The 21,376-nt window shown below is 41.0% G+C and overlaps 2 protein-coding genes across 7 annotated transcripts in view; one reads left to right on the top strand and one right to left on the bottom strand.

Moving 5' to 3' along the window:
• Positions 1 to 18,499, top strand: part of TEX10 (testis expressed 10) — a 64,568-nt gene extending 46,069 nt beyond the window's left edge. For 3 of the 6 annotated variants that reach the window (XM_082321001.1, XM_082320999.1, XM_082320998.1), the window contains 5 exons: positions 554 to 687; positions 12,111 to 12,191; positions 14,357 to 14,538; positions 15,551 to 15,761; positions 15,884 to 16,094. In XM_082321001.1, coding sequence (XP_082177127.1) covers positions 554 to 687; positions 12,111 to 12,191; positions 14,357 to 14,538; positions 15,551 to 15,761; positions 15,884 to 16,093 — 818 coding nt within the window. In that variant the 3' untranslated portion in view covers position 16,094. Of the gene's footprint in view, positions 1 to 553; positions 688 to 12,110; positions 12,192 to 14,356; positions 14,539 to 15,550; positions 15,762 to 15,883; positions 16,095 to 17,015; positions 17,225 to 18,481 lie in introns of those variants that run through there. The other 3 variants (XR_014229116.1, XM_082321000.1, XM_082321002.1) reach the window with 3 other exon arrangements.
• Positions 17,556 to 21,376, bottom strand: part of INVS (inversin) — a 97,460-nt gene continuing 93,639 nt past the window's right edge. Inside the window, exons 15-16 of the mRNA XM_082320863.1 lie at positions 21,274 to 21,354; positions 17,556 to 18,408 (exon numbers count right to left, since the gene is read on the bottom strand). Coding sequence (XP_082176989.1) covers positions 18,293 to 18,408; positions 21,274 to 21,354 — 197 coding nt within the window. The 3' untranslated portion in view covers positions 17,556 to 18,292. The remainder of the gene's footprint in view (positions 18,409 to 21,273; positions 21,355 to 21,376) is intronic.

The following is a 21,376-nucleotide window of genomic DNA, read 5'->3' as shown; positions in this document are numbered from 1 at the left end:
GCTTTCAAAAATTACCTTTTTTTTCCTAAAACAGTGAAGACAGCGTTGTACTGATAACTGAGAAAACAAAAGCAAAACCAAAGTGGCTGGTTTTGGAGCAGTAGTCCTGTTTTACTAAAACACCTATTACCTGGCTAGAAACAATTAGCCAAATGATTTTTTTTTTTTTTTTTTTTTAAACCCTGAGGTTATGTTAGAAGGTTACTGAGTACTGTGAACACATAGTGAACTGTCTTGTATTATACCTGTGGGTTTTTTCATTTTGTAAAGATACACACCTTGAGAAGAGCAGCATAAGGTGGGCGCCTTACAGTTTTTATACCGCATTATAGTTTAAATGGCTATGCCATCAATTTTTCAAATATTTTTGTTTTCTTTCAGAAGCCAGAATTTGTATTTTGATATACGTGATTTAAAATACCAAGCAAGAGCTTTTAACAAAAAAATGTTATGCAGACATAATTTAAAAGACAGTTTTTGTCAGTGATGCTGTTGAAGTAGAACAGTGCTTGGCTTGTTTCGTGATACTGTTGTATTGCTTTTTTTTCTCTAGGGTTTTCAAGAGAGGAGTTGACTAGTCTCCAGGGCATTAGAGGAAAGCCACACATTAGCCAGACACAGCTTTCACCTGTCCGTCTTTACCTAACTGATCTGGACCAGTTTTTACACCACTGGGCTGTGACAGAGGTAATACATCAACACTAATTCTAAATGACAGCATACAAACTCCGAGTGCTCTCCATCCCTTTTCTGCAGATGCCTCAATCTTGTTGTGAGTTTAGTTGAAAAAGGAATGAAAAAATATAATAGCTGTCGAACAGCCAATGTTTTCCTGTAGCCATCAGATGATATTTTGAAGGAAGCTGCTTTAGAAGGTGAACGTTCAGGCACATAGCATGCAAAACAATACTCATGGAAAAAATGGGTAGAAGCCTTGGTGGAAGATTCTTAAACACTAATAAGATTAAGACCAGCAATATGTTTTGGCTTTCAAAAATAAATTAATTGTAAAAATACTAATTATGAAGAGTTTTCTTTGACAGTAAATTCCACTGTTAATTAAAAAGCACTTGCATTAAGTGACATTTTAACTTGGAAGTAATATTAAGTTGGCATTGGTCGTTATTTAGAATAACTTCTGATGCTTATTTAATCAAAATTTACTGGGATTAGAAACTTCACTGTGAATTTGGTTCCTGCTCATAAGATCATAAGAACTGAAAGTTTAATTTTATTGCTGGTTCTAAAGGGATCTGAGCCACACGATTTTATTCAGAACAAGTGCATATTAGTTTTCATTCTGGCTCAACTCTTTTTGTTGCTTAGCCCACCATAAACCACTTTAAGGTGTGAAATCATGTTTTAATGACATGCCAATTTGACAGTATTTATGAAGTCTCTGTCATGAATACAGAAAGAAGAGTGTAACATAAGTTTTTAGTTGTATGATTTGTTCTGGGTTTTCATGGCAATCTTTGTGGTTCAAGAAAGCAGTACAGTAGGTTTTGCTCTTCCAAATCGTAAAGTTTAAGTCATAATCCACTGAAATTAATGAAACTAATGATAGTCCGAGGCATATACTGCATATGTGCTGTTATGTACTGAGTGGTGTTTTAAGCAAAATTGTTATTTGGTACCATGACTGACACATATCTTCAGATGTCCTGCCTTCGGTCAGTTGGCCTGTGGAGCAGCTAAACTTTCTTCCTAACTTGTTTCACTTTGTCTCTTCTGGGTAGTAGTGATGTGTTTTCTCACCAAAACACCTTTCTCCAATATTGAAAGACTAGAATGTCTTCTCTCCCGGTCCTGTATGGAACACAGGATTGTTCCTCTGTGAATGCACTAGGGAGATCACTTTCAAGTGTTTCTCAAAGGGTTAGCATAATCCCATATATTTGAAGGATTTATATATGCTTTACCTGCTTCTGAAAATGCCACCCCTCATGTCCTCTTTCCTTCCTCTTTTTGCTTCTCTTCCACAAATCTGTCAAAGTTGGTTGAGAAACCACACAATAAAAATGTTTTGACTTCGGGAAGGTGAAGTAGTTTGATCGTAGATACCTTGTTTGTGCCTTTGGTTCCTGGTTGCAAGTTTGATTTACTACTTCTGCCACAATCTTTTCAGTGTTTTGGTGCCATCAAGGAGAGTTTTTACTTTTCAGAAACTTGAGACTTGCTTTTGTTAAGTACCTTTACCTGGGAAAGGTACAAGGTGCTCTCTCAGGTTCTCAGAAATGGATGGCAGTCATTAGGCAAAGAGCTGGATATCCTTGGTTAGTAATGAAAGAGGATTTGGACATCCTATGGAGCATTGTGCTATTTCTGCAGTTATGTGTCAGCCTGAAGTCTTTTCTGGAGATTTAAGTTATGAAAGAGAGAATGGGAACAAAAATCCCACGCATCAAAAATCTGTGAAGAGCGCTGAGACCTTCTAGACCTACCTCATTTTGTAGACTCTGAATCAAAGGGAGTTCTGGAGTGCCACTTACAACTCTGAACTTGAGAAGGAGAGTGGAGGCTTTTCCTCATAAACGTCTTCATGATTGTGGAGAGAAAGTTTGTAGTAAACTTGGTTATATTGGGTACACCTAGGATGCGATCAGGAATATTCAGCAAGGATTTATGAAGGGCAGATTGTGCTCAACCAACCTGTGGGCTTTCTGCAACAAGGTGACTAGCTTGGTGGGTGAGGGGAGAGCAGTGGATGTCCACTTAAAAAAAAAAATCAGCTGTTTAGGCTTTTAGATGGCTGTTTTATCTGTGTTTAAATATCTTATACAGTGCTGTGTTCATTAAGTTTTCTCTTTTCCTTGTTGAGTACCATTCTCCAACCTCAAACATGTTGACCCATATTCTATTTCATGTTCAATTTGTAAAGAAAAACATTCCGGGGACTGGAGTCCATAAAAACTTTGGGATTTGAAGGCTGGACCATCTTAAAGAAAAGAGGAAGAAAAAAAAAAAATCCTGGCTTGGGAAAAGCCTTTCAGTTCAAGATTTGCCAAAAGTTGCACAGGAATACTTTTTGTAGAGCAAGTAGTTTCCACCAGGTATTGAACAAGCTGCTCTCCTCTCAAAAGAAAATAAACCAAACAGCAACACCACCCCCACACCCCCAGATCTGCAGCCTCTGGGGAGAAGAAAACTGCCAACAAATCATGAGGCTTTTCTAGGATGTCTTGAAGGGCAGTGTGATATGACAGCTCTATGTGCATTGAGTTTCAGGAAGGTAGGTTTGGAGACAACTTTCTTCCAAGTGGACATAGTTCAAGGTATGACACAATTTCGGAATCAAAATGCTTTTAGCTGTGACAGAAAAATATTTTCTTTAAATAAAGAAGTGCTCCAGGAAATAATAAAACCCAGCTTGAGTCACACTTTTGATGGAATTGAGTGGCACGGCTTCTGAATGACGAATCTTTCATGCTTTCCCTTGCTGGATAATGAAGTTGATGGCGATGCTGTCATGTTAAGCAAAATATTTGTAGTAATTTGAAATACCCAGTAAGTGAGAGCAGCCCTCTGTTGGCTGCAGAGCAGGCAGCATTCAGGCCTCTATGTTGAGAATTGTTCATTTAGAAGAGTTCTCATTGTGTAGCTGTACTTTTCCGTTATGAGGGAAACCTGAATTACTTTATTGTGGATGAAAGTAAATAAGGAACTGATGCAATTATGATTGGACAGCCTGGTTTCCTATGAATAAATGCAACTAGTGATCAGATTATTATTAGTGCATTCATTCTCTTCTTTCTTCTCTTCCACCACTAGTTTTTGTCTAAACCATTGGCTTTTGGCTCTCTGCGAAAAGAATAAAGTTGCAAATACTAGTGGCGTGTAAGTTTTATGAAAATAAGCAGGTGGAAGAGAAAAAGACTCTAGGTTAGCACAAGGCAGTTTATAACTTGGTTTCTGCGTGCTGCTTGGCAGCAGCCAGCTGGCCAGCCTGCACGTGCGTCGCTCTGGACCAGGCTCAGCAGACGCTGTCGCTTGGCCTGCGGGGGTATCGGGGTTGCGAGGCAGGAGCAGCTGGGGTTGTGGTGCTAAGGAAACGGAAGGGGAAGGGATGAAGGGTCCCAGGTGTGAACGTGTAGGAGGCCACAGCTTGTTGGCTTGATTGCTTGCTGCTCGACTTTGCCTTCCTCTGGATTGAACACAGTCCCGGCTTTCTGTCACTGTCTAGCTGTACCGTGCCAGTGAGTGGCGTGTATTTCTAATGGTAATGAACTGTAAGAAGGTGTTTAATGTATAACACACACATACCAGAGATGCAGAAGGAGAAAAGGTGTGCCTCTGGAGAAAGAGCAGGTTGTGTAAAGGAAAAGAATAACTTGAGGCATTTTCAAATGGCAGTTTGGACTTTTGGAGTGTGTTATAATACACCCAGTGCAGTTAGTAGCATGTGTCTAACCGTAATTGGTGAAAAGGCCAAACAAAGGCACTTCTAATAGGAGTTAATGCTTCTCAGTGGTTTGTAACAAAAACTGTTTTGAGGTGGATACTATTTGTAACTTTTTTTTTGTCTAGAGAGTGGTAATTGGTATAGTGGAAATCTGAAACCATGTTATTGTGGGAGCTTTTAGGTAATGGGTGATTTTCAGTTAAGGAGCAATGCTTAAGTAAAAGTGTCCCTTTAAATGCCATTTTGCATAGCTGTAAAGGTTAATCGTCATATTCTGTCTAAAAGATATGTTAAATGTGGAAATCTTGGTTCATTTTCTGGAGCAACTTCTACTTAAAATGACTTCTGCCTTATTAAAGCCAATTATTTAAAATCATACCCCTGTAGCTGAAATAGATGGGGCTCCGGAATAAATGGTTGCAGCCTTAGGGAAGAGGCTTCAGTCTTTGTTCATTTTAACTGTGCCTATAGTGTTTGTCCGTAATATTGTTCACTCCCCTGTAACTGAATTGCTCGGCTACTATTGAATGAAATAGTGCCAACAGGAATGAACAGTTTAACAAGGTAACAGTGTATACATGATAATTTCTGTTGTTGTAATATTTGATGTTTATGACACTTGAACATTTTGGAGGGGGAAAGCAAACAATAATTCAAAAGTTCTGCTTGAAGTCGAGATTCTAGAGTTGTACTGAGCACATAACTGACTTGAAATAAAATACTCAACGTTTAAAACGTTTAAGAGCAAACACTAGGGAAGGCCAGCTGCTTTTAAGAGCAGTCTTGAATTCAAAAACCTTGGGATGCGTGTAATGTAATATACTAATTTGTGTCACAAGCAGAGAAGTCTTATAAGTGAAATAGAGTTGGGAAGGCTGGATCTGCTCTGATACACTATGGAAAATCATGGCAAATCATTAAAGATAGCAAGTTAATGCATGTAAATTAAAAGTCCTGCAAGGACTTGGTGGTGTTGCGGTGCTGAAGCTTAACTTCAAGCAGAGATTAGCACTTCAAAAAATTTTGAGTTGAACTTCCTGTAAGATTTCAACTTGTGGTCTTTATTGAGATTTTCAGATTAGAGTTACATTGGGGAGAAAAAGCAGCTGAGGGTGAAAAGTAACCCTTCTGAACCAGAAACACGCTATAGTTTTTACCCTCTTAAAGGAGGATAAAAGAATTCTGTATAAGCCCATTAGTGTTTTGTAAAACTAAACGTAGATACATCGTATCTACGTTTAATGTTCAGAAATGAAAATAATGGGGTTTGTTTTTTGAAAAGTAACGCAAATTCCAAAGAAACAAAAGAGAAATTATATAAATAAATGTAATGCCTCTGAAAATGAATAGAGCTCTTTTTCAGAGGTCTCTTCCATCATTTTCTTAAGATAGAAAACTTAAAAACCAAACAACCAAAAAAACCCTATAAAACCCAAACACCAAAACACAGCCCCCCAAGAAACCTAACTCAGTCTTCGGGCCAGTGCTCCATTGTGCCTGCATCTTAAGCTTCCAGTGTATCTTGTGATGTTTTATAGCTGGGAGCTTACACGTTACTGCATGTGACTAATGTGAATTAACATCTCCACAGTCACTGTGGATTACGCTATAAATTCACATCCTGGTTTGTGATACCTGAACTAAATTTGCTTAAAAAGACAGGCTTTGTGGGACAAGAGCTAGTTTCCTAAGTGTAGGGTTTTCTGTTTTTTCAGCTCCTTTCGTTTGGCGAGGGGGCAGGCAGGTGAATTTGGAGACTTGTATGTCAGACGTTCCTTTGACTGTCCCGCATGTGGTCTGACAGGAGGAATCGGCCGTGGTCACGTTTTTAGCTGCGAGGATGCTGCAGAGCTGTGAAAGAGGGGCTTATTATGGCTGCAAGAGGATGAAACGAAAGCTCCTTGGGTAGCAAAGCTATTTCATGGTGTCCTTTCTTTGAATTTTGTTAGTAAGGTGGCTCTGAGAAGAGAGCCAGACCTGTGCTCTTTTTCAGGTACGGCTTTGTCTCCTCCTGGATAGCATGTTAGCTGTGGAGCATAAAACCTGGGTTTGCTTGCAACAGAATAATATTTTCAGAAGTGCTTGTCACTTAGTGAGACAGTAGGACTGTCTCTAGCCCATAGTTCTCTGCCTCCTGGCACCGTATCTTGCTGGTACCCAGATTTAAACGCGTGATCAAAGTGTTGCGCAGTAGGTGAGCAGTGGTGATTGTCACCCATGTATTTGTGTCCAGTGGCAAATAAAGATAACTTCACTTGGTTTAGTTGACTTTTAATGTAGGTTTAGTATCAGACTGTGCGCACGGCCTAGGAGTCTGCATATAGGCAATGGCTACAGTTCAACAGATTTGCACGGTAAGTTTGCATGCTGTAGTTACTCTGTTTCCCATCCAGCAATTAACTGTTTCATAATCCTAAGTCTTTGGAAATACATACTCCATCAAGATGCGGGACACGATACATGTTCTTAAGCATTTGTAATTCTTAAAACAAGTTTCTGCCTTCCTGTTTTGCTATCCTGTATGTAAAATTAGCCCCATAGTGTTTTTTCCCCCCTGTTGCCCACCTATGTATTGTTCTCCTGCAGACTCCCTTCCCTCTTCTTGGCTTTTTCCTTTTTTTAACCTAGGTTTTGTTTTATTGTGATTGTGTGGGGGTTTTGTTGTGGGGTTTTTTTGTGTTGTTTTTTCTTTTTTTCTGGAGTCACTGAATCAGGAATACCTTTCACATCCGCCCCTGTGAGCTTAGCCAAGGCAGATGAACAAAGATCTCTTGTTGTACACAGCTTTCTCAACAACTCAGGGCACTGTTAATATTGCCCTGTCAAATCAATTTATTTCAGAAAGAGAAGCAGCACCTGTCAAGGGAGTACACTGCCTGATAAGCTAGGGTGCTTCGGGGGAAGCTGGCCAAGCTTCAGACGACAAGCTTCATTGCCTGCCCCATCACCTGAAAACTTCTCGTTTTCTACGCTCTGCAGTAACGTGTTATACTGGATAGAGTCCCGCTCGAAACAGTCATTTCACGAGGGCTTGGGAATTGACTGCAGAACAGCCTGTTACATTTTAGTTACCCATGTTTGAGGTGGATGTCGATGTGAATTGAAAAATATATTTTGAAGTTCACATTAGGATATAGTGTTTGGTGTGTGCCAACTTTCTTTTTTGATAAAATCACTTATTTGGAGTCTGAACTGTCTTTGGTCTGACTCCACATAGTGGCTCACTAAAATACTTGATGCATTATTTTTTCTGCTTGCTTGGTTCCTCTCTGTGCTCACGCTTGTGCGTGTCTTCAGAGGGAGGTGAGTGTATATATATATATATATATTTTTATTTTTTTTTAAGAGAGTACTTTGCAGCATGATTAAACTTGAAATTATATGCAGATTTCCTCTGGAGAGTTCCTGCTAAAGTATTTCCCTTAAGGCTTTTTGAGTCGGGAATCTATCACGTTATGGGAAGCACCGAGTGATTTAGGGAGTGGGAAAAGTTAAATAATGAACAAAACGGTACTCTCAGTTCATCATTTGTGTGTGTGCCTGTTGCCATGAGGGCTCAGATCGAGACTGGACTTCCTCGGTTCCTCCCAACTCTGCCTTTTGGAGTGGAGAGCATCTTACAGATAAGCAATATTAAACTGATGGATTCCTCTGATTGTACATTAGGGCTATGAAGAGCCTGTTTCAGGTTGGATTAAGAGTCAGTCAGGCTGACGGTCAGCAGCAAAAATGCTTTTAACTCATCCAGTTGAAGACTAGAGTAAAATACTCCATGGTGTCAGGATCTCCAAAAAGCCCAGGGAGTTCTCCTGGGTGGCCTTCCCAGCCTTCCGCCCGCCCCCATTTTAGCTCCATTTGGAGTATGTCTTCAGTGCAGCAGGCAAGGAGGCCTGTGTAGTCACATTTTCCTGAAGCACTAGTAGGGAGCCTGCTGTTGTGGTTGTGTGGCTCAGAGTGATGGGTAGTTGGGCTTGTCTGATCAAGAAGGTTTGGTTTGAAAAGCTGCCAGTGGATTATGAAGCCTGTAGTATTTGCTGCATAATGCTAACAGTTAATCCCCGTATTTAAGAGAATGCTTTTCTTTGGCTTAATTTACTCAAGTGGCTATTCAAACAAAATTAAAAAGAAAAGAAAAAAAAAAAACAACCCCCAAACCTCTAAACCTAAACCAAACCTGTTATAAAACACTTGTCTCAAAAAGGTATAAACCCCCGCTATGATCAGAAATGCTCATTCTCTGTCTGTTCACTTCAGGAATACTCTGCAACAAAACTACTCTGGCTTTAGTCCAAAACCAATCTATGAATGCACCAAAAATGTGATAAATGCTAATCAGATGTAAAATAATGAATCAGCTGTGACATTTTATTATGGAAATTAAACATCATGCAAACCCTTGCCTAAGGAAAATTGTCAGGAAAAATACTAATTTTCATGTGATAATTACGTTTTCTTTGCTTTTCATTTCCATGTCTAATAACGTTTCAGTTTCACTTTTTATAACAGGCATTTGTTATGAAAGCCATTTCAAGCAGGATTTAATTTATGGAATTGAAAAGGATTGCCACTCCCACTTAATAGTACGAAAATAGAACTGGATGTAGGGAATGGTTGTGCTATTTTGAGGGTCAGAAAGATCTAAAAGGTCGAAAACCAGACTTGCCAATGCGCTTTACCACCACCCTTCTGAGCAAGTATGCTGCTCTTGAATGGTATGGTGCCCGAGTGTCGGTGAATTGTACCTGTTAGGAAATGCTCCTGCAGTTTCTCATCTCAGGGAGAACCTCGGTGGGCTGGTAGGCCTGTTCTAGGGATGTAGTCCTAGGGGCGAAATGTTAATGATGGCTTTATTAAGAAAATCTTAGTTTGCTTGGTGGGCCTGGTGGATTTGCCTTCAAGGTCTTTAATTTGTTGACCTCATGTGGGTAGGTATCAAATGAGGAGGAATCTCCCTAGCTTACCGTGTCTAGTGGCGTACTCACAAGCATACGGCATACCCTGTTTGTAAACTTCCTGAGCTCTGTCTTACGAGCAGCAGATGTCTCCTGCAATTCCCCTTTCATAATAATCCTTCCGAATTTCCAGCTCATCTGCATTCCTGGCTAGCTAGGATCATCATTATTTTTTGTTGCTGTTTGGTTATATTTGTTTTCCTGCAGCAGTCTTCACCTCTTTGCTGTGTTTGTAGGTGACAATAGTATCCCTTCTCGGGTATAGTTTTGCCAGCCTCGGTGGGTTAAGTTCTTTCCATCGACACCTGTCAGACAGGATATCTGTGCCATTTTTCTGTGCCTGTTCAGTTTGAATTTACCTTTCTTGAAAATGAGTGACTCCTGTTTTGCACAGTATGTCAGAAATGGTCTAAGTAGGGTCTTAGAGTAGTATTGAACAGATGATCACTCTATCTGATCACTTCTATTGTGATTATTGTTATTTTTCCATCCTAAAGTGACATTTGCCTGTTTCATGGTTGTATCGCAACCACCTTGCGGTCAGTTGTTACGCACAGAATTTTCTCCTCATTTCCAACGGTTAAAACTCCTAACTGCATGCAGAAGTTTTTGTTAGTCTCCAAGTGCATGACCTGCCACTTTTGTTTCACCGAGTTTTTTCTGTATCTGTTATTCATCAGACCCATGCGATCTTTTCTATAGGTTAGTCCAATCCTCCTGTCATGGCAGTGTTTTTCAACTTTGAGCTGTCAGCCGACAGATTTCATCAACGTAGCTTTACCTTTTATGTGTTACTCATTAAAATATTCAGTCAGATGAGCATCAGAGTTTGTCCTTGACATGACAATCCCCAGTAGTAACCTCTGTCTCAGCTTGACTTTATTCCTTGACACTGCTAATATGCAAATGTTTTGAGTGCGTTTCTTGGGAATATTCCAGAGTACTTCATATTTTATCACTTTAAAATTGCAGTGTACAGAAGCACTGCCGTATCTAGGATGGAGTACACAGTTTTAATAGTATTTTTTCATTATTAAATAAATGTATAGTATCAAAAATAAGGGTATTCAGTGCAAGAGTATCTATAAACTTGTCTTTTAAATAGTCCTACTAGTCAAACAAAATACTTGCATGATTACACCTGTAATACTAATGAACATGAGCAATGTCCTGACAGTATTATGTTCCGTCAAGCAGATGTGTTAAGGATCTCCTGAATTTGGCCAGCTTAAGCAGGGCTAAAAGCATGTGTGGCATGTAATTTTGAAAGAAGCTGAGCACGCTTTTCTATCGCCACAGCTGATACTGCTTGGCCATTTCTGATTAAACCACCACTGGCATCCACAAGACTTAGGGCTGAGTTTTCATACCACAGGACCTTGAGCTAACGGTTCTTTTCCTAACCTTTCCTTTCCTCAGGGTCTCTCTTCAGCTGGAAATACTGTGGACTATTATTTTTGACACAATGTGGGCGATGTTTTCTATTTTGTCATTATCTCTTGTTCAGGTGTCTTGACCTGCCGTGATTCAACTTAAGTCTCAAAACCAGGACGCTATCACAGAATTTAATCCCTCAAGTCAGATCATTCCGTGAAAGTTTTCTTTAGCTCTTTCTTAGCGGAATGGTTTTTGCTTAGTCGAGATATTTGTAAAACTCGGGGGCTTAAACTCTTTCCTCCCTCAAACGTCTGATCTTGCTGTTCTCTTTCTGATTCCCTTAAGCACAAACAGGAGATTTCATTCCTCTTGTATTGGTTCTTCCATCTTGTTTGTGCTTAGCAGGACGTCATGGCTTCTAATGGTCTCATAACGCACTCGGGCTGGGCGCGTTGCTCTCTGGAGGCTTCAGTTGACACTGGTGGGATAAGCAACAAATGTAAGCAGAGGGAGGCCATCCCAGCTCTGACTGGTTTGCGAATTATTGGAATAGATGGGAAGGAAAAGAGGAACAGAGAAAGCCATCTGCCAAGGGTTGTAGTACAGCTTGCTACCAGAACTAGAGCTCTGGTTTCTTTATCCTATCCGGGGGCTATATAGCATTTCATGGGGTCTTGGTCAACTCTTTTCCCGCCCCCCCCCCCGGCCATTCTCACTCATATGTTCTTTACTAAAAAATGAAGATCTGAGTCTTCAGTTCACTTTTTTTTTAAAAAACTTCTTTCCTTCATGCCTCTGGGCAGCTAATAACAGCTTGCTAGTGCCTGATTCTATAAGCACCAGGAAGTTTTTGGCAGTTCATAAAACAAGATTTCCCATTGTAGTATTACATTTCGTACCATCATCGTACCAACGTGATATTTTTGGTGATGTAGAAGAGTAAATGGATCTTTGCTACTTTCTTCTTTTGTTATATTATTTTTCTCTCCTGTTTGATTGTGATTCTTCTGTTTCATGCTTGATAAAGTTATTTGGGACGTTGTTTTCCGAAATTCTTGAGCTCTGAGGAAAGGCATGTGGAGGCTTGGCGTGGCAGTGTAGCTGGATAGAACATTTTTGGCCTTCTATAACATAGGTAAAACAAAGAAAGCCACTGCCAAAAAACCTAATGGTCTAGGCCGTCATCTCTTTAAACACTGAACAATTCATGTTGGCTATGTTACTCCTATACACTATAAAGAATCAATACTTTGAGACAAAGCTGCTGCGTGTCCCCGTAGGTACTTTGTATTTAGGTCTGTCAACAAAGTATGACTACGCAGTGAATGGTTGCCGGTTGCATTAGAGTACTCAAATATAACTTTGTTTTATTTAAACAGATGATCTGTCACAGCTTGTCCACTGTACCTTCACAAAGTCAGTGTTTTGACATTCTCCAGACTGGCATCTGTAAATACCTGGTAAGTACCATTTTGTCTTCTATGTTAGCTTTTTTGTGATAAATTTTGTAATGGTCTCATTAACCCTCAAATCCACTTATTCCATATATTTCATGCATAATTTCAACATTTGCAAAAATTTTCAATAAGATAAGCAGAGTTTTAAAAAAAAAAAAAAATCTAATAACTGTTGGTATCCAAACTTACATGGATTTTTTTGCTCTGATTTATGAATAGTTCAGCTTGTTTCCAAGCCAGGCCAGCCGCAAATGAAAGGTTTCTTGGTTTGGTTTGCTTTTCAAAACAGAGACTAGCAGCTCTAGATGAGGTTTACAGTCTGTCTTCTCCTTCTAATCCTGAACACACCCTGAGCTGAGGATGGGGATGGCAGAGCCAGAGCTGGATAACAGAATTGTCAGGGACAGAATTTGTAGTTCCCTGCGATGCTGCCTGCCGAGAGGAGGACCTGCCTGTCCCCTCTCGAGACGGTTCTGTGATCTAACAAGTATCTGCAGTTCCCTGTATGGGTGGAGGCCTACTGAAAAATTGCCAAGACGAAAGCTTCCATAGGAGTGGCTTACCTATAACTGTAGTCTGGATTTTTGGGGATAGATGTTGACTTAAATCACAATTTTTAAATCAGCTTATGTGTTCTCCTACACCGTCTCTTTGAGAGTAAACAGTTAAGTGGATTTTTATAGCTGGTTAGACTGCTGCCCGAGGTCTCTAACTGGATGATGGGCAGGGAAGAAAGGCACTGTGTAAGCAACATCCTATATGGGAACTTATTTGAGCAGTCTCATCTACTGAATTTGTATAAATTGAAATGTCTGTGTCCACATCATCTTCCAGGCTGGCTGACTGGTGCGTTTCATCAGCAGTGTTGGCTAATTTGATCTTCAGGATGCTTCTTTATATGCAGACATCCGTCTAGCTCACTATCATTATTTCCTATTTGGGGCCGGTCAGGAACATCGTTATTAGTTTTTATTATTTAGTGCCTCGATGTCCTGTAGTATTCAGCAGGGTCTTGGGGACAGTTGCAGTCCGTCTCCTGTCACGCAGGAACGCCATCCGTCTCCTACCCCTGCAGCTGGCCGGTGCGGGGCCAGCTTAGGACGGCGATCTGTGCTCGTGGCCTTGAAATACACCTAGTGTCTTACATTGGAAGTATTTCAAAGTTTGAACCCGTTACTGTTCTTTATCTTTTCCCTCTCATGAGTAATCTTACCAGTGAAATACATTCCTCATTTCTGTAGCTTGTACTTTATTGATCTTTTTCTAAACGTTTTTAAAAGAAACAGCTGACCTTGTTAAGTGAACCAACTGCCTCTGTCAGCTTAAAACAATGTACTTGCAGGTGAGCAAATTAGGCTGCTCTAAAACTCCTTAAATTAGTTTTTTTAATAAGATAAATGGTGCCACATTAGCAATGCGTGAATTTTTTTTAATGGCTTTACAGGACAAAAATCTAGGATAGTTACTCAATAGAACTTTGAAATTTAAACTGCTTTCTAAGTCACTGCCTCTACCCCCAAAAATATTTTTTTCTAAATTATTTATCATGCCCATAAAATCCTTACTCGAGATGATGTTCTCATTTTAACAAGAGCAGAGTATCACCCCAGCTGTGGGCCCACCATATGTTTCCTTAGCTTTAATTTAACTGGGCTCATAATGCTCTCATTCCTGTGGAGCCTGTCGGATTTCTCAGGAGACTCACCCCCATGGCGATCCAGGAGAAGCTTTTCCTTCTGGAGAGTAAACCCGAGTTTCCTTCTGCCTCAGGGACTGCTCGCTGCTGTTTCAAGCCACGGAAGGGCTGCTCTGTCCATGCTATGTGCTTAAAAGGGAAGGCCTCTTCGGTCCAAAAGATTCTGTTTGTGCCCGCACCATCTTTCAGAGCAAAGCTCAAAGCATTTGGTTGTTTTTTTTAAATATGGTTTAGATGACTTTATTTAGAGGGGATGGAATGAAGATGCCAGTTTAACCTGCTGTTGGTATGGGTGACAATTTCTTAGGAAAACAGGGATTTGAAAAAAATGTAGTAGTGTGTAGAACTTGAACAGGAACAAAGTAATATGTGTTATGATGTGAAAGATTCGTTCAGCTCTAGACATGCTTGTACACCAGCAAAAAAACATGTGTCTAAAGTGATGAACTTGGGTTTTTTTGTTTGAATACAGGTTGGATTGGTTGTAATACCCGATAGCACAGCTGGATCTGTTCTATGTGCCATAAATAAGCTCTTGGATCAAGCTTGCATCCTCAGTGAAAACCTGCACAAGTTCTTAGCCTCTTGTTGTTACAGTCTTCTGTACTTTCTGCTAACTTTAGACAAAGAGGATGCAGAACATGTACAGAAAAGGTAATGCTGCTTTTCTTACCATGTTAATTGTCTCTGCCTTTATACCCACAAGTATTTAGAGATGTAAAATGAAAGGATGCCCCCCCCCCTACCCCCCAGTTTGTTTTGCTGTCTGTCTTTTGCTTACTTCAAAACAGTACTTGGATTTAAGAAAAAGAGCTGCAAAGTTAGCTGGAATTATTTGAAACAATAACTGAAGAAGGTTTCATCTCTAATTGTTCTAGTTAGATGTCAGAACCATCCTGACTTTAGAGAGGTGGATCTTTATACCTTAATATTAAGCTTTAGCCTTTAGTTTTATTAGATACATGGAAAAGCAACATGCAAAGGATTTGGCTTTATAAGCTTGTACTCTTAACTGACTTGATATTTCAGCTTTAACAAAACTTCTCAGGCATCATTTTATAGACTGCAAATCCATTTGATTAAAAAAAAAAAAAAAAAAAAACCAAAAGCTACAGATACCAGATTTAAATAAGTTTATTTACCTGTATAACAGAAATGTCTTTAAACAGTTTAAACTTCAGATTTTTCCTCTAACTGTTATATGTACAGGAAAGTTGTTCAAAGCTTACTTAAATTTTAAGACGTGTTTTTAAAGCCGGCGTCCTCCTTCACTTCATTTAATGACTTGCATACCACAAAAAGCTGATTCCATTGTTTAATTTCTTCTGAGTCTTAAATAAAGACCCGGGTGTACCTGAACAATGACTGAACCAAAAACCTCTTCCCAGCTGCATCAAGCAGAAATTACACTGTGTAAGAGCTTCAGCAACATTTGAAGCTCCAGGGCAGGAGCTTAAATTTTTTCCAGTGCCATACATAATTTTGGAATATTTTCAAGTTTAGCATTTTCTGGCACAAATGTTCTGCTTCGGCACTAATTATGGTGAAGGCAGTCAGCATGACTGAATTCAGAGGCGCGTTTCCTCGTGCAGCTCTGAGGCTAGTTCACAGAAGCATACTTGAAATGTCCTCAATCGTTGCAATTTTTATTCTCTTTTCCTCTCAGGGATGTGCTGTGGGGATCATGTATTTCTGCGTTAGCACTCCTGCCACGATTACTGAGACTGATGCTGCAAAGTCTGCAAGTGAGCAGGATCTGTCGGGAAGAACTGCCCGTTGTTGCTCAGTTGCTTCGCTTACTAATGCAACATGGTCAGCTCAGGAGCCATATGATCACAAACGAATTTCTGGTGCAACAGATTATCAAGGACATCATGGTATGAAACTTCTTGTTGTCTCCCACAGATTACAAGGGTATATAAGGTTTAAAAATTACTGCAAACACAAAGAACGGATGTTTAGCAAACCACGAGCTATTCATTGTTATTACTATTATTAGGCTTTTAGTTGTCTTGGAAGTCTGGGCCGTGTAGAAGGCTGCTACTTGTCCGAGCTCCGGTGGTCATTGCACGGACGGGAGAGTTCTGAAGGTTTGCTTGCACCCAGTCCGGCCGCCCTGGACAACAGCTGGCTTCCTAACAAAGCGCACGGGGAGCGGATTACCTACCCGGCCTGTCTGAGGGAGAGCTGTCCCAAAATAAGAAACTAGTCTTTTCTGTTTACTGGAGCAGGGGTATACAGGTGTACAAAGATGTTATTAAATCAGACAAACTCTCTTAAATATGTACCATGCAAAATATATTCTCTTTCAAATATTGCAAAACCCGGGGTTTCTATTGACGTGTCTATGTTCCAGTGGTTTTGAGATTATTACAGTTGCTTCTCTCTTCAGGAAAAAAAAAAAAAATCTGAAACTGCCTTTGCACAAAGCTCTTGCTAGTTTTTAGCGCAGAGAGTTTGTATGTCCCACAGCGTTGAATAAGCCACACGTATCCATTGGTACCTTTTCAAAAGCCCGTTACCAGAAACATAACCTCAGTGGTGGCGAAAGCAGATGTAAGAGATATCGTGCAAATTCTCTGAGAACGAGGTGGTTGGTTTCTTTTGGCGTTGAAAACGCCTCAGCCAGTTTTTGTGATGTTCCGCTGTGGCTGGGTTGTGTTTGTTGTTGCTGGGGTTTTCTAACCGCTTATGAATGCTGAGGAGAGTGAATTACCGGACCGTGGGCTGTGTTGGTCTGTTGGGCCACGTCTGTTCTCCTGCAGACCGGGGTATGGAGCGCTCCTGCTTTAGCAGAACGACGCTCATTTGCATTTTAATGGACTATAAATTGCAGAATTGGAAAGTAAGCAAGCCAGTAGAAGGGTAGGGAAATCACATCTGGTGCGATTCACACGCTGCATAATGTAACACCAACGTAGCGCACCAAGTAGTAACACTTTACTATTTCGGCTTTAACAGCCATAGCGTGTTAAAACGTACACGCGAGAAGAAGAATGTCGCTGTGTGCAGGTGAACAAGGCCACCTGGCACCTTTAACAGCGCCCCGGATGAACTGTGGAAACAAAGGGAAGCTTTGCAAGTGCTGTTGGTGAAACTGAGTTTTACCTTTTTTTTCCCCTTCTTTCCAGACACTGAAGAGTGGTGAAGTTCAAGAGCAGTGGCTAACAGACCTCCATTACTGTTTCAACATCTACCTTGCCTCTCATCCCCAGGGACCTGGCCCGATGAACGCAGTATATTAAAGAGGTCGAACTGCATTTATTGTAAAGCATTTACTTCTATTTAGTTTTGAATGGAAGATGTTGGAACAAAGCTTGTCAATTTTTTTGTAAGTGAAACAGAATAAAAATTTTACAAAGAACTGCATACCTCTGTTGCCTTTCCTTTCAAGCAAGTAGGAAGTTGTTGTAGTAGGTGTGGTGACCACAGTGAGGGGTGTTAAAGAAAATCAGTCTCCTTGAAGCGTAAGTGCTTGCAGAGAAACAGACTTACATTGACTGCCATCACCTATTATTTCAAAGCATCATATTAATTAAAAAAATTAGAATTATGTAACACCATCTAGAAGAAAAACCAGAAAACAATATGCTTTGAAACTAGAGTAATGCTTTTTTATTTTTGCTGAGTTCATATTTTTAAATACTTTGTGCAAGGTAAATACTGTACGCTGGCAGCTCCAAAGCTATTAAAAGAACAAGTTTTCTTCTAAAATAGGTCCCATCTTGCTTTCTGTAGAAACTTTTTGTGCAGTATAAAAGCAGTTACGAATATGGAAAAAATTGGTGATCATCTCAAAGGGTAGAAAACACGCCCCTAACAATTTCCATAGGCTGTGGAAAGCAATTTATTTACTGAGTGTTTTTTGTCAACATCTCTACTTTTCCTTCCGAACCCACAGCTAGCTAAGAAACAAGTGTTTCTTTAGTACGGAAGTGGCGCACGAAGGCTGTTCTTCCGTTACGGTTTAGATTTTGAAACACATGTAGTGAATCTGAGGTGAAATGGAGCAGCAGTCTGTCAGAACGGTTACACCTCTAGCACAGTTTCCCTCTCCTTTGAAACTGCGTTTGATGAACACATTCAAAATTCCAACTTTAGACAACGGAAAACTTTGGGAGCCCCTGCAACTCTATTGTAATGCTGGGCTTAGAGCTTCATTTTCTGTTTCCAAATGCAATTCAGATTTCATCCTGCCAGTAAATAAATTAACGGTTGCATTTAAAAACTAATTTGTACACAAAATAAAATGAGTCCAACTCCTTAGAAGTCTGCTTGGCCTGGAGTGCCGAGATAATACAAAACTGAAAATTTGTTCAAGTTTAATATGTTGTAGGCGACTTGTACATTGTGAAAGATAACAGTTGTACCGGAATGTGCTTTTTAAATTCCAAACAGTCAGTTTTGCTTAGTGCTTGAGTCTTGTATTTCTTGATTTTGCAGCAGTGCTTGGTCTCATGTTGTATGAAAATTGCTTTGATTTTCCCATGTTCTCCAGCAAATTAACACACTGTAGGTTGTTTACTGTAAAAGAACAACATGGTTTTGTGAGTAACTCGAGTGGATAAAAAGAAGTTTAATCTATGCTGCATTCTAGATTTCGTAACCAATGAACCTGCGAGGACAAGAACAGGCTTTTTTCCTGACATCTCGCTGTTGATGACCTGTAAAGAGTTTGGCTTACGTGGAATGCTCCTGCCTGGGTTCAACGCAGCCTGTAATAACGGAGCTTCGCTTGAGATTCACCCTCGTCAGCGACCGACGGTTTGCGGGCTGATGGGTCGGTCGCTGACACCAAGCTCTTGGCTGACTTTGCTGAAGAGCAGCAAGAGGTGGTTGTTGAGCAATAGTTGGCAGCGTTAGGTACGGGGTCAGTTCTAGAAGGCGGGGGACCCCAGTCCAGGCAGGGCTGAAGCGAGCGCTCTCTGAGTTATTAGAAAGCAAAAATGAACGTCAGCTGACCGTGCTCTTCAGTTTTGAGTCTAGCTGAATGTCTGGACTCATTCAGTGTTTTTATTTACTGTAATGTGCTACAAATAATGTGTGTTTTCCTTTCCCGGTTTTGTAGAGACTGGATGCAAACATTTCAGTGCTTTATCCCCTTCTAGCCAGGGTCATCCCAAGTGCAAACCTGAACATTTTATTGAGGGGGTGAACCCAGCACATCTTAAGGATGTCTTTCTAAGGCCAAGAATCGCAAAACCTCCTCCTTTACAACTCTATAAACACACTTTAATGTCCCCAGTGAGACAAAAAGGGGCTTATCTGTCTGGCCTGCTGCAGCGAGCCTCTTTAAATGCCATTCGCTGAATTGACAAAAGGCATCTATTTAATAAAAAAATATATTAAAAAAGGATCAACTTTCAGGTTCGAAAACGTTCTAACAACCATAAAGGCCCTATTTGCCATATCTGTCTGTCCCATCGCGGGCTCCTTCGCTGCCTCTCACCCTCTGCTCCCCCGCCTCTTTCCTTTCGCTGCCTTGCGCGTGTCCCCACGCCGAAGCGTTGGGCCTGCTTATGCCAAGGAGTTAGGGGAGCCTGGTGTCAGTCTCCTCTTGCAGGTTTGTCGCCGCGTGCTTTTTCCACTAGCTATGAACACGAAAGCTCGGGCTGACGGTCCGCCTTCGCCTTCCCAGGCCGCCCCTTCTGCAAGAGGAGACTCAAACGGAGCAGCCCGTGCCGACCTGCTCCAGGCACCCAGGCCAGGAGCGGGGGAGCTGGCATTCGCCACTGACAGCTCTGAACTTTTCCAACAAACGTAACGTTGTCGTGCACGAAGGCAGGCAGGTGAAAAACATGTTATTGCCTTCAAGTAAAGGCGAAAGTTCCCTGAGCTCCCATTAGGTGAATAAAAGCAGGTAGTGTTCTACAGGAACTGGGCAGGCTTCCTATCGCTATCCCATTCGTCACCAAGTCATGAAAGCAAAGGACGCTCGGGCCTCAAAAGAAAGCCTTTTTATTTCAGAAGACAGGGAGATCTGTTGTCCTGAAAAGTTAAACGAAAAGAAGCATTATTTGCTAAAGCTCTTTTAAATTTAGATTCATGTCTGCATGAAGAAGTGGCAATCGGACACCTGGCCGGTCAGGCCTCTTAATTAAAACAGTTTTTAAAAAGTGGAAGAAGAAAGCCTCTGTCTCTTAGCGAGGCAGAAACTCCCAATTCTAGTGAACTCGGGGACAGGCCTACTGGCAGCTTGCCTTTTGACTTCATAGTTTTGTAAACCAGTTGGAAAATGTATTTTGCTTCCCTTTTTGCAAATGATCTGAGCTGCCGTCTCCTCGAAGCATTTGCTTTGCTGCTGTCTCGCTGGGGCCTGCCTCCGAGCTACGCCTGCTGCAGCCACACAGAGCAAAGGACCGGCTGGGCGCTACATCTTCAGCTGGCGAGGAGCTAGCCTTGCCAGAGCTCCCGTCCCCGAGCGAGTGAAAAAGTCTTAAAAATGCTGTTTCATAAAGAAGTAGGAGAGATGACTATGTACTCTAACCTCATGTTTTAAGCTGTATCTGTCAAGTAATGTCACATGCATAAAACTTGCAGCCTTTAGTGACTTTGATGATACTTTTACAATCTCTGTTCTTCGCTGCCGTGCTGTATCCCGCGGCGCAGCCCCGCCTGCCTGCCTGCACGGCGTGACAGCCCCCACGGCGCCAGCCCTGCTGCCCCAACAGCAGTCCCATCACACGGAGCGTCGCAGTTAGTTACAGACGGAACTAAGGCTTTCCCAAGGAAGACCTGGTAATGCCTACATGGCTTTCGAGTTAAGCAGCAAACAAACGCATGATTTCGTTAGAGCCTTAAAACTTACTGCGAGTAAAACTCTGTGAAATGATTGAGGGTCTGTGCACAGCGCAGGAGCCCCCGTTTTAGAAGAAAGGGCAGAGATGGGATGAGTAACTTTGGACTGTCAAGTTTTTGTCCATGCACTAAACCAAGTATTTCTAACAAACAAGTGCGTACATTTTTGGCACACGTAGAAATCCGCTCGCTTTACTTCTATAGGACTTGTAAATACTTGTGCTGCTAAACCAAAGTATGAGCACCTGTAAGCAGTTTTAACCGCAGGTGAATGTTATCTATCATCTATCTGGCTTATCACTGTGCGAGTCCATTATATTAAGGTCTTTCCTAGTAGCAGCCCAATGAAAATAGGTTTTCGTATAAAGGATTCAACATAAGGATAAAAGTACAGTGCTCAAATAAGTCCAAAAGTAGTGAAAGAAAGAGCGTGCAATCACAACAGCTTGGTAGCAGTTACATGTTTTGATATGAGATCTCAGTTCTTGAGCAGATTTTTTTTCTTTTCTAAGATGAAACCGATCTCGTATACATATATATATATATATATATATATATAAAAACATTATTCTTAAAGTGTACGTGTCCTACCTGAGACCAGCTGCACATCAGAAAGTTTCAGCTTAGAAGGAGGTCTTGTTGGCTGATAGACTTTGCCTTCCTGAGAACGTCCTTGAACAAACAACATGAACAG

The sequence above is a fragment of the Platalea leucorodia genome (genome assembly GCF_965183815.1).
Source record: "Platalea leucorodia genome assembly, chromosome: 1".
NCBI classification, from domain to species: domain Eukaryota; kingdom Metazoa; phylum Chordata; class Aves; order Pelecaniformes; family Threskiornithidae; genus Platalea; species Platalea leucorodia.
This window is presented reverse-complemented; position numbering and strand designations above follow the sequence as displayed.